The sequence below is a fragment of the Onychomys torridus genome, chromosome 4 (genome assembly GCF_903995425.1).
Source record: "Onychomys torridus chromosome 4, mOncTor1.1, whole genome shotgun sequence".
Classification (NCBI taxonomy): Eukaryota; Metazoa; Chordata; class Mammalia; order Rodentia; family Cricetidae; genus Onychomys; species Onychomys torridus.
The window spans coordinates 151,035,081-151,047,506 of record NC_050446.1 but is presented as its reverse complement, the minus strand read 5'-3'; the positions used below and the strand labels follow the sequence as shown (position 1 = coordinate 151,047,506).

The window sequence follows — 12,426 nt, the reverse complement described above, 5'->3', positions numbered from 1 at the left end:
TCTGTTGCCTGCTCATCCTATCTCTTCTTTCTTCACTATGGTGACAATGCTCACTTCCACCAAGCAACCAACACCTTTCAGTACCTAACCTCCAAGCCAATAACTCACCTCAGTTCCCACTGCCTGCATCTCCCACCAGCACCCCACTATGCACCTTCCTGTACCCCAGTCAGCTCCCTTACAGGCACTCTCCTAGAACAAACATTCTTCTACCTAATGAAGCCCCAAACCTTAAGCCATCTTTGAGTCTTTGGCCTTTTTGCACACTGACTAGTCTTCACAATTTCTCATGGAACAATAAAACCAAGAATATAAAAAGTATAGATGTAATGGCCCCACACAAGCAGAGGAGGAACAGTCTGTATGCAAACATACCAAAACTTTGCAAGTAGTCATCTATGAATCATAGAATTTAGAGGAATTTATAACTTAAATTCCTTAGGTACACGTCTGTGGATGACACATTTGTCTTAGTGTGGTTTCTATTGCAGTGATAAAACACCATGACCAAAAGCAATCTCAGGGAGGAAAAGATTGATTTCATCTTACAAATCCCAAGTCACAGTCAATCTTGGAGGGAAGTCAGGGTAGGAACTCAAGGCAGGAACCTGGAGGCAGGAACTGAAGCAGAGACCATGGAGGAGTGCTGCTGACTTGTTCTCCATGGCTCACTCTGCCTGGCTTCTTATACAATCTGGACTACCAGCCCAGGGTTGACACCACCCACAGTGGGCCAGGCCCTTCCATCATTAATCAAAATGATGCCCCCACAGACTTGCCTATATTGCCAATCTGAGGCTTTTGAAGCACTTAGAACAACTGAGTAATGAAAATTTTTATTTGAAAGTTTAAATGACCAACAGCAACCATACTGACAGGACAGGATTTTGAACTTAAAAGCCCTAACAATCAACACTCTGCCTTCTGACTCTTAAATTCTCAAAAATATGTTAAAGTACTGAAACTTATTCCTACCTCACTAGAAACCACTGCCCCACCCCCTCATCAAAGTACACTGGGGGGACTTTAAGCCAGGTGTAAAGGTCTTCAGGATGTTGAAATTAACAGACAGGCTTAAATCCCAAAGTCCTCTGTGATTGTTTCCCTCTCTGAACCTTGGTCCTCAATTGAAGCATGGGCCTGCAATACCAGCTCCCAAAGAGCATCCCCTAGCACTTATTGTATTTGGTAAATGGTCCCTGGTAATATTCCTACAGTGCTCAACTCAAACTCTAACTTGCTTGAGACCCCAGAAACTTCTCCCCAAGATCCTGGAGTCCCCCAGGTGCTCCATCTGAACTATAAGAGGATTCCATCACTATTGTTGGATGTCTGGATGTCTATGCCTCCACAACCACAAGACCAGCAAGTTCCTAGGACCCAAGACTTCTGTCATCCGACAGCTCTCGGGCAACAAGTGCCCATACACAGGGCTCTGAAGGGAATCAGAGCTAGCTCAGCCCAGCACTGTCATCCAAGAGGCCTCAGTCTCCCTCTAGACAGTGAGGACAACAGGCCTACAGTGTTTGCCTAGCATGCATGAAGACCTGCGTTTGCACCCCAACACTGCATCAAACAAGGCAAGGAAGCATAAACCCAAACTAAGCACTCAGGAGATGGAGATGGGAGGATCAGAAGTTTAAGGTCATCCTCAGTTACACAGCAAGTTCAAGGCCAGCATGGGATAGACGAGATCCTGTCTCAGAAGGAAAGAAAAGAAAAGAAAAGAAAGACTAGGTCAGTCATTGTCATTTGTTGGAATGAGGCAAGGAGGTTGCCAAGGTGTAAAGATAAGAGACTCCCATGGAGTCTGCAGGGAACAGTGTCTGAACAGGTTCCTTCCCATCTAGCACAAACCTGCCCACCTACCCTCCCAGGCTGACCAGGAACTACCTTTCTTTGGATCTTATCTTGATCTTAAAAGGGGAAGAAGACTTGGCTGGACCCTAAAGGGACTGATCCCAGTCAAAATGCCACTGGCACTCTTTCCTTCTCTATTGATCTAGAGTGACAGGATGTTAAACTGTGCCGGTGATGCTAATCAGGAAGGCTAAGATCCTACAGAAAGTTGATCTGCCTTAGAGAGCACAGCACTTAACGAGGAACAGCCACAAGGTAGGCACATGTATAACACTTGGTAAATATTTCTTTTTATACTTTTTTTGGAAAAAAAAAAAGTTACAATCATTAAACTGTAATAATAATGATAAGAAGATGAGGAAGTGGAGGAGAGGAAGAGGAGGAGGAAGAATTTTGTGGCAATAAGGTGTTAGGGATGCAACCCAGGTCCTTGAACATACTAGGCAAGTGCTCACCTACGAGACACACCATTAGCTCCAACACATGCATCTTTACAGAGCCCCTGCTATGCCAGGCACCAAGTAAGGGTTCTATCTTTTTATCTCTATCATTAGACCCCCACACTGTGTCTGCCACACTGCCAGCTGCAACTCATCAATCCACCTGAGATCAGCCTAGTCATCCAAAACAAGCATTTCAAATGAAATAATACAATGTAGAATAGAAAATATTAGTCAATTACATATGTGCATAAATACCTCATGTGTCCTTTTACTAATCTACAGACCAACAAATTAAAATGTACATCTCTTTATGGATCAGTCAACAACAACAACAAAGCCCAGATTTGTGAGATTGTATAAGGTATCTATAATTATCAGCACATCTTACAGACATAAAAATTGACACTTAAGACAATTAAGTATCTTGCTCAGATTTATGTTGTTCAGAAATGAAACTAAAAATTTAACTCAAGAGCTTCTGCCCTAAGGCTCTGACCTTCTTACAGTATCAAAGACCCTGAAGGATCATCAGTGTTTTCATGAAGTATCACTCATTCCAGCTATTAGAAACAGGGAAGGAAAGATGGAAAGTTCAAGGCCTGCATAGGCTACCCAGTGAGTTCAAACCAGCCTGGGCAACCTGCTCAAAATAAGTGAGACTTAGACTCAAGAGGACTGGGGATTCAATGCCTAATACTACAAACAAAATAGGAAAAAAAAAAAAAAAAACCTAAGAAAGGAAATTAACAGGAAATGGAAAAATAAGTTAGTAAATTATCTTGTCTCTTGTCTTTCTCTGTGGTGGTTTTTTTTGTTTTGTTTTGGTTTTGTTTTTTTGTTTTGTGTGGGGGGGGGGGAAGGGGGATTGGAGTTGGTATTTTGATACAGGATCTAACTCTATAGCCTAAGCTGGACTCAAACTGGTGATCCTGCTGCCTCAACTTCCAGAGTTCTAGAGTGCTGGGATTACAAATATGAGCCACCATGCCCAGCTTGTTACATCTCCAAAGAAAAAGAAAAAAAATAATAAAAATAGAAATAGAACCTATAAAATTACAGAAAGGGCAAAATCAACAGAACAATAAAAGAAGTCACAAAGGAAAAGGTAAAATGTATAAAATGTTAAACTTCTGCCTCTAAAAGTCATGGGCAAAATTTTGTGTCTGCTAACGGCTTACACATTTTTTAAAGTATGGCCCTTATTTTGGGCAAGTCAGCTATGTGCTACAGTCTCAATACTTGTTCATCTGACATTCAGAAGCAAAAACCTTACCAAGCCCCAATGTCATGGTTTTAAGTCAGGAGGGCAAAAACCCTCCTCAAAACCCTATCATCCTCATAAAACAGACCCAAGGATTTTCCCCTTGACCCATATGAGGACATAGCAAAGGTGCCTTTCTCAGACACCGTATCAGCCAGTACCTTGAGCTTGGACTTGCCAGCTCCAAGAACCACAAGGGATAAATGACTGTTGTTTTCAAGGCACCCAGTTGTATATGTTGTTATACTGTGGTGATATATTGTGCACACCAATAAACTTCTCTGGGGATCAGGAGACAGAGTCAGACACCAGATTAGACTTAGAGGCCAGACAGTGATGGCACACACCTTTAATCCTAGCACTAGGGAGGCAGAGATCCACCCTATCTCTGAGAGTTCAAGGCCACACTGGGAACAGATCCAGGCAGCATGGCACACACCTTTAATCCCAGCACTTGAGAACTCATGCCTTTGCTATCAAGAATTTGGGAAGCACACATGACTTTAATTCCAGCACTAGGAAGGAAGGAAGATGGCAGGGCACAGAAAGGTATAGAAGGCGTGAGTAAACAGGAAGTCTCACTCTTGAGGCTGAGGATTTCGTAGAAGTAAGAACGTGGCTGACTTGTTCAGTTTCTCTGATTTTTCGGCTCTGGGCTTTTTGTTTTTTTGTTTGGTTGGTTTTTTATTAATAAGATCGTTTAGCAATTCATGTTACAAAGCACTGCCTCACAATCTGTAAAAATAGCATAACAATATGCCTCTACTACTAAAAGTTGTACAAGGAATTGGTACTCCTACCAGACAGATGGACACATAGTATACTCTCTTGAGCTACAGAGTAATTTCAAGGCCAGACTAGGCAACCTGATCAAAATAAAAAGGGAGACTGTCTCAAAACATGGACTATAAAGATGACCAAGGCTCTAGTTCATCTACTCCAGAAGTAGGGAACCTGAAATGAATATACAAAGCCCTGCGTTCAATTCCTAGTATAAAGCAAAAGGGGAGGAGAAGGTAAAGAAGAAGGACAAACAGGAAACAGACAAGTCAGCTACTGAATTAGGATCTCTGCATCTGGAATGGCTTCTCCTGCCACATAATCCATTAGGCAGTCAAAACAAATATGGCTGGGATCATGTTCACACGGGGAAGATGGAGGGCTGTAAAACCTCAGAACTCAGACAAACTCATACTGGCCCCTCTTCTTCAGATGGCTCCAGGAGCGTTCTCACTTCATTCCAGGCCTCTCTCTGCCTTTGGTGCCACAGCCTGAAGCTTTCTTACTTGAAATATTAACTTTAAACAACCACTAAATAAATAAATAACAACTTCCCCCAGCTGTCTCCAACAATCACCTGAAATTCTTCCCAGCCAGAGCCAATGTCTCTAAGTAGCTTTAAAAATCACAAAAGGAAGTTTACAATCATTAATCCTACAACTATGCATGAATGCGAACATTCAACTAGTAAGAGAGAAAAGAAAAACATTCCACCTTTGCCATCCATCTTCCTTCACAGAGGCACCACCGTTAGCTGCCTGCTAAACTGCTCCTCATAGGCCGAGCTGGCTCTCTCTAGTTTCTTCACCCACATATACACACACTCTATTCTACTCTATGTGTGTGTGTATGTATCTTTCTTTGCTCAGTCTTCTAACGTGGTGTTAGTTCATTTACGATGAATCCACACTTTCTACAAGCTGCAAAGAATCTCACCACGTGACTTCAGTTACAATTTTAACAGATCTCCTGTGTTTCTATATTCTGGTCACTTAATGATTTTTTTTTTTATTGTTGATGTTATAAGAAGCCACACCATGCTTATAAACACATCTTGGTAGGTAAAACTCTGATCCAGATATTAAACTTTTTTACAAATGAAGTTACTAGAGCAGCGGTAAACACAATTACTTCTAACCACCACCGTGGACTTATTTACTATTGGGTCCAATACTTCGGGTTGCCATTGGCACCTCCCTTTATACTTTAATGCCACTTTCTGGATCTGGATCCTGAAACTACACTTGGAAAAGTCATTGGTATCCTCACCTCTTGGACCAAGAACCTCCTTCTTTTTCATAACAATTGATACCAACAGCTGCTGCAGTCGGAACTATGCTGGTTCATTTCCATAGCAGTCAGCCCTTCTCCTCCCTGGAAACCTAAAGACAGGCATAGCCAATCTCCAATTCTCATTCTCCTCTGCAGAGTTCCACATGATCATCCCTGAAGCATGGAGACTTAACCAGGATTCCATCTGCTGACCGCCTCAAGCAAGAAACATGACGTCCTCATCCCCACACTTCAGAGAACAAGTTAAACGTGTGTGCAGCACTCACTGTCTGGACATTGAGTTGGTAACTCACTTACTGGACCTCATGCATGTCTGAATGGCTGAGAATGCTCTCCTCAAAGCTTTCCAGCTCTTTGAACATCACACTTCAGCTAATGACTCTCAATGGTCTCCCTCTTCCTTCTTCTTTCTATACAATGAGCTGCCAGATTCTACCAAGTCTACCAGGGAACCGCCTTGGTGTAACTACACAACCTTCCCATTTCCCCCTTTGGCCCAGTTCATTGTACATATTTAATAAGTGTTTTCTAAAGTTATCTGATACTATTTTCTAGCATATGTTCATATTATTCCAAAAAAGAACTCTTTATAATGTAAATCCTTACTAAAGAAAAATATTTTAAAATCATCTAAAAGGTTTTAGTGCCCATTTATTTATCTTGTACGACTGGGTGTGAAGGAAACAAATATTCTACTGCTCTCTCTCTCTCTCTCTCTCTCACACACACACACACACACACACACACACATACATACACACATACGACCACATATACCTCAAACTAACTAAAAAGTTTTAGAAGTAACTTGAAAATCACACACACAAAACTCATGGACTTCCCAAAGCACTGGTATTTAATGGCTATATATCAGAATAATGGCTCTTCTACTTGCCAATAGGAAAAGAGATTCTTGATTTTACGATCATCTGGTGCCCTAATCAGCTGTCAGAATCAACAAACAAACACTGAGCTCCAAAAGTTGACAGTATGACTCAGGGAGAGAGGCCATATGGTAAGTCAAATGTCCAAGAACTGAAACAGCAATAAATACAAATGGTTTTGCGTGACCTCTGCCCGTCAACCCGGAGGGCATCCACTTAGATGTACTTCAGTCTCTGAAGTTAAACCCATTTAAAAGTTAACTTTCTAAACTGAGGAGAAAGTCAGTGAAAAGGGTTTTCAGCCAAAAGAGGAGAGCCACACTGCAAAGCACTATTTTGTAGGAAAACATGAGAGACTGCACTCTAAACGTGTTCTCAAATTGTGACCCCTTAACATCAGCATTGAACACATGCCACGTGACTCTCCTTCAAGGAGTCAAAACTTTGTTGAAGTTTCCTCATCCCCCACATAAACCTTCAGAACGGCTAAGTTACTGATTGAGTCCACGTTCAGGGACTGGGAAACCTCTCCAGACTAAAAAGTGGCATGATTCATAGAGACGTCTTGAGTTGGCATAAAACAGGGTGTGCCTGGCAGTTTGGGGAACCCTCACACTTCCATGACCCCCCCCCCCCCCCAAATATTTCAATTCACGATCGTGGCCCCTTGGTGTTTTGTAAAGGGCTAACAAGCAAGCCTCACGTTACTGGGACGGGTACTGTATATGACAATCTTCCCGGCCTCGCGAACACTTTCCCTCTGAGTCCCCTTCAACGCGGGAGACCTTAACTCATCCCGGCCGCCAGGGCCACTGGCAGGGCCAGGTGGGACAGGAGTTTGTCCCTTTGAAATCCAGATTGGCCTGTGAGCGGAGCTGGAGACCGGCTGCCTGGGGTTGGGGTGTGGCGAGGGTGGGGGGCGGGAGGCCCCACTCACCTGCGATTCATGGGCCGGACTCTCACGGCCACCTTGACCGATGCCATGGCTCATCCCGGCCCGGCCCGCGGGGGCTCCCACCAGGCCTGCACCCCGCGGCCGCCGGCCACTCGAGCGACTGTGCCCGCGCCCCCGCCCACTTCCCTCTCACCCGCCCCTCGGCAGGGGCCGACCTGGAGTTGCGAGGCCGCCACACCTGCCAGGCCACTGAGCATGCCCAGAGCGGCTCCGGCCCGCGTGATCCGCGCACCGGGGTTTGGCTGCTGCCCACGGCGCGAAGGGGCGGGGCCCGGAAGCCCGAGCACCGCCTCCTGGGTGGCCTCGCCTGGAAGTCAATGGCAACCAGCTGGGCGTACAAACCCGGAAAAGCCAAATCCAGGCCGGCCCTGAGGACCAAGGGAAGTGAGATCGCTGTATTCTTGGACCTTCTTTGCAACCGTTAACATGGATCTGGCTTTATCCAGCCCGTGCTGATCAATTCATCTGCCTTGCTGAGAAGCAAACAGTCATACAATCGTACAGTCGTGGGGAACTCTTAGGGACTTCTCAGATTCTTCAGAAAGGTCTAAGCATGTGTTCTAAACCCCACAATTTAGGGTATCAGGGAAACATGGGACCGAGCATGTTTTCGGCAGATAGAAATGTTGTATTGGCCGGAATCATATCTAAGAAGGAGTTTTTGCATTTTTTGTGAGTTTAGCAATTTAACTTTAGTCATTGGGGGATCAAAAGTGTGGACACCCGCTTTCTGTTTGAAGAGTTAAATAAAGCTTTTAGCGTCAATGACCTAAATTCGTTCAGATAGCCCTGCCATCCTTCAACCCTAACCTCCACCAGTAAGCCAGAGTTACCTGCTGGTCACAAAAACTCAGGCATCAACTGTCTTCCTCTGGCCCCATTCAGGGCAGCTCAGGACTTACAGACCAGGCCTCCTCTAGGACCCTGACCTTTTACTTGCTGATAGATGAATAGAAGGGAAGCCTACTGACTTACACTACCTCGCCCTCAAGGTCTCTAGCCCAGCCACAATGAACTTTGTGCCCTCGGGACCTTCATATTCCCGCTGTTATTTCACACTCCCCGGCATATGACTCGGGTTCAAATGGGCTCTTCCTGAAAGCTTAGTTGTGATGCTCCCACACTCCCTGCAGGGAGCCAAAGCGAGCTCCTGGTGGTTGGCTCCAGCTCCCAAACTAGCTTTGAGTCTTCCAGTCTTAGCGGGCGCGCAACTCTGAGGCGCCTGCCTTGCTTGCAGATCTGGAACTCCAAGAATTTAGAAAATGGATTATGTGAGATGATATGTTTGTCCACTAGCTCCAGGAATCGTCATTTCTCGACTTTCCTAGAATCCGACAAGCTAAGTTAGAATCAGAGCGTCCCCTTTGTTCGCGGCCCTACAAAGCCGGGACGCTACTGCTCGGTAGCTTAGAGATGGGTGCAGAGTCAACCAATCCAGGGAGGGAAAACTCGGAGTGGGGGGGGGGGGGGGAACGGGTGAGTGTGCGCAGTAGCAGAAGCTGTGAGTTACTCTAGGCGCTGTGGTTTGCAAGGCAGCACGCCGCTTTGGCAGCCACGGGCAGGGGCGGAGCCCGCCGTCTATGGGAGCTGTAGAGGGACAAACTGTGGGACGCGCTTTCGGTCGGGCGGGACTTCAACACCCAGAAAGCCACGGGGCTTGCCACAATCAAGAACAGGTGGAAGACCTTGTTACTGTGACTTCCTCTACCTGATTTTTGTTTGAGTTTGGGGTGATGTAGGCAGGTCTGTCCACTATTTCCAGCAGCCTGCGTATTCATAATCTTCCTCTACTTCCAACCATAGCTATTGGGCACAAAATCGACAAGGTGCTCAGGCCTGCAGATTTCAAATTAGAAGCAGCGAGGTTTCTCGCCACAGACTGACTGAACAGCCACTCCCCTGATTAATTTACTCTGCACTTTGAAGAAAGAAAGAGAGGAGAGAGACAAGAGAGGGAGAAAGAAAGAAAGAAAGAAAGAAAGAAAGAAAGAAAGAAAGAAAGAAAGAAAGAAGGAAAGAAGGAAGGAAGGAAGGAAGGAAAGAAAGAAAGAAAGAAAGAAAGAAAGAAAGAAAGAAAGAAAGAAAGAAAGAAAAGGGAGGGAGGGAGAGAGAGAAAAAAGAAAGAAAAAAAAGAAAGAAAGGAAGGAAAGAAAGAAAGAAAGAAAGAAAGAAAGGAAATTACTGAGTGAAAGATCCTGGGCTTGCTCTAATGATCTAGTACTTCTTTTGTTTCCTTCTTTAGAAATTTTAGACAGTTTTCCAGGACTTCACCTGCGCAGAAGTCAAATATGAGGATGTCCAAACGCTAAGCACAGCATCATTGTGGGTAAGGACACCTGCCAGGAGAGCAGCTACTCAGAAGAGACACTGAATAATCTTAAAGTCCTCGAATTTCTCTGAGGAAAACACACAATCAAAAAAACCCTACCTCTGTGTAGTCGACCCTAGTAAAAGTTGCAGCTGTACTGACAGCTGAGAGTTTGATGATATTAGAAAGCATTGATAGTTTGTTCTAAACTGAAACTCTTGCAGGTCTCTCAAATTGTTCTTTTATTTTGATTTTGAAACTATGCCAGTTGTGAAACTAATACTATAACTTACAATTTAACAAAAGTACATATATGATTTCATCACATTTATTTTCTATATTTTGGTTCTTGTATTTCAGAAAAACTGATTTTTCATTTGGATCTCATCGTTTATTTTATGGATTTAAAATGTTATTCTGAGGCTGGAGAGATGACTCAGCAGTTAAGAGCACTTGCTGCTTTCACAGAAGATAAGAATTCACTTGCCAGCACCTACCTACATCTGACAGTTCACAACCACCTGTAACTCCACTCCAGGGGATACACACACACACACACACACACACACACACACACACACACACACACGGAAATCTCAAATCCTGATTAATAAGCAACCTTATCATTTCCAAATAGGTGTCCATGAATTAAAGTCCCTAAGTCTTTGCAGCTTCAGTTAAAATGTGAGAAAGACTGCAACAGCATTCAAAACATTTGAATCAGCTGGAAAAACCATTATCAGAAGGAAAATATTCTGGACTCATTAGCTACACTGCCGTGGGATGTGTTTCTGTGCACTGTGAATACATGTTGCTGTGATTGGTTCATGAAGAAGCTGCTTTAGCCTAGGGTGAGTCAGGCGATAGCCAGGCAGGAAATCCAAGAGAGAGACTGAAAAAAAAAGTCAGAGGTAGAGGAGATGCCAGCCTGCTGCCCAAGGAGCAACATGACAGCAGACTAGTAACACCATGGCCACATGGCAATACACAAATTAATAGAAATGGGTTAGTTTAAGATGAAAGAGCTAGCTAGCAAGAATTCTTAGCCATAAGCCATATAGTTTGTAATTAATATTAAACTTCTGAGTGATTATTTTATAAGCAGCTGCAAGACTGTGGGTGAGAGAGATTTGTCCCGACTGTGGGCCAGGTGGGACACAGGATATCTGTCTACTACACTACACCTTATTCTATTTCTAGCTCCAAGAGAATGAAATTGATTTGCTCTTTCACAGACAGGACCATTTAGAAGCTCTGATAAACAGAGTGACATGCATAAGTTGAGATGCAAGTTGTAACTGATGTCTCATAACACATCTATTTTCTAAGTGCTATATGTACTGCCTATAAGCATTATCCATCCAGTTGAATTTAGGAGTTATGCGTGTGTTCTGTCAACACAAGCTTAAAAAAAAAAAGAGAGAGAGAGAAACACCTCCATCAAAATGGCCTGTGGGCAAGTCTATGGGGGGTATTTTCTAGACAACTAACAACTAATGTGGGAGGAGCTAGCCCCTTAGTTGGTGGTCCTGGGTTGTATAAGAAAGCAGTATGAGGGCCAGGCATGGGGGTTCAGGCCATTGATCCCAGCACTCTAGCAGTAGAGGCAGGAGGGTCTACGAATCCAAGGCCAGCCTGGTCCACATAATGAGTTCCGGACCAGCCAAGGCTACATTGTGAGACCCTGCCACGAAGAAACTAACAGATTGAGCAGACTTTTAGGAGCAAGCCAGCAATCAGCATTCCTCCCTTGCCTCTGCTCCGCTTCCCACATCCAGGTTCCTGCCTTCACTTCTCCTACTGAGGAACTGTGAACTGAGAGTTGAAGATGAATACACCCTTCCTTCCCTAATTTGCTTTTGGTCATGGTGTCTTGGTCGTGGTGTCTTGGTCATGGTGTCTTAGTTGTGGAGTCTTGGTCGTGGTGTTTTGGTCGTGGTGTTTGTTTTGGTCGTGGTGTTTTGGTCGTGGTGTTTCAGTCGTGATGTTTCATCACAGCAACAGAAACCAAAAAAAGAGGGCAGCAAAATGATGAGGGGAAGTTTTCAAAAGCTGCACAATAATATCAAAAGCAGAAGTGGTAGGCACCAGATGCAAATCCAGCATGGTTTTTATTTCCTAAGTTATGAAATGTAAAGGTGTGATTAGATGTCCCATACATGCTAAACATCAAAGGAAAAGAAAATGTAAAATGTGCACCTTGGAGTCTGGAAGAAAACCTAGGAAAGAAGGTAACTGTACAGATAATCACACACACACACAAAGCCATGCTTGGTAATTTCAGTAAAGCTATAAGCAGGTCACCCTGAATACCAGTTTTCTTTTATAGCAAAGTGAATGAAGAAATCACAGCAGATTCAATTTAATAGAAACGATCACCCTAAATTACAGTCATTTTATATACTAAGATGAAAAAGATTGTTTTCAATTGCATGTAACTATACCTATAGTCACAAATGGTTCAGAATTGATAGACTTCATAGAGTTGGTGGCAGCATCTCACCCCCTTACAGGTAAGAAAACACATCCCCCCCTACTTGCAAAGGGCAAGGGAAGGGTCTCATGGACTCAGGCTTTCTGAAGACAGACCTTGCAGGAGGGACAAAATTTGAACTGCCAAAATGGGTAAGAAGGGAATTTTT

At 44.0% G+C, this 12,426-nt stretch overlaps 1 protein-coding gene across 2 annotated transcripts in view; it reads right to left on the bottom strand.

Annotated features, from left to right (window-relative positions):
• Kif16b (kinesin family member 16B) overlaps positions 1-7,679 on the bottom strand; it is a 282,233-nt gene extending 274,554 nt beyond the window's left edge. For both annotated transcript variants that reach the window (XM_036184603.1, XM_036184605.1), the window contains exon 1: positions 7,459-7,679. In XM_036184603.1, coding sequence (XP_036040496.1) covers positions 7,459-7,505 — 47 coding nt within the window. In that variant the 5' untranslated portion in view covers positions 7,506-7,679. The remainder of the gene's footprint in view (positions 1-7,458) is intronic.
• Positions 7,680-12,426: the final 4,747 nt, after the last annotated feature.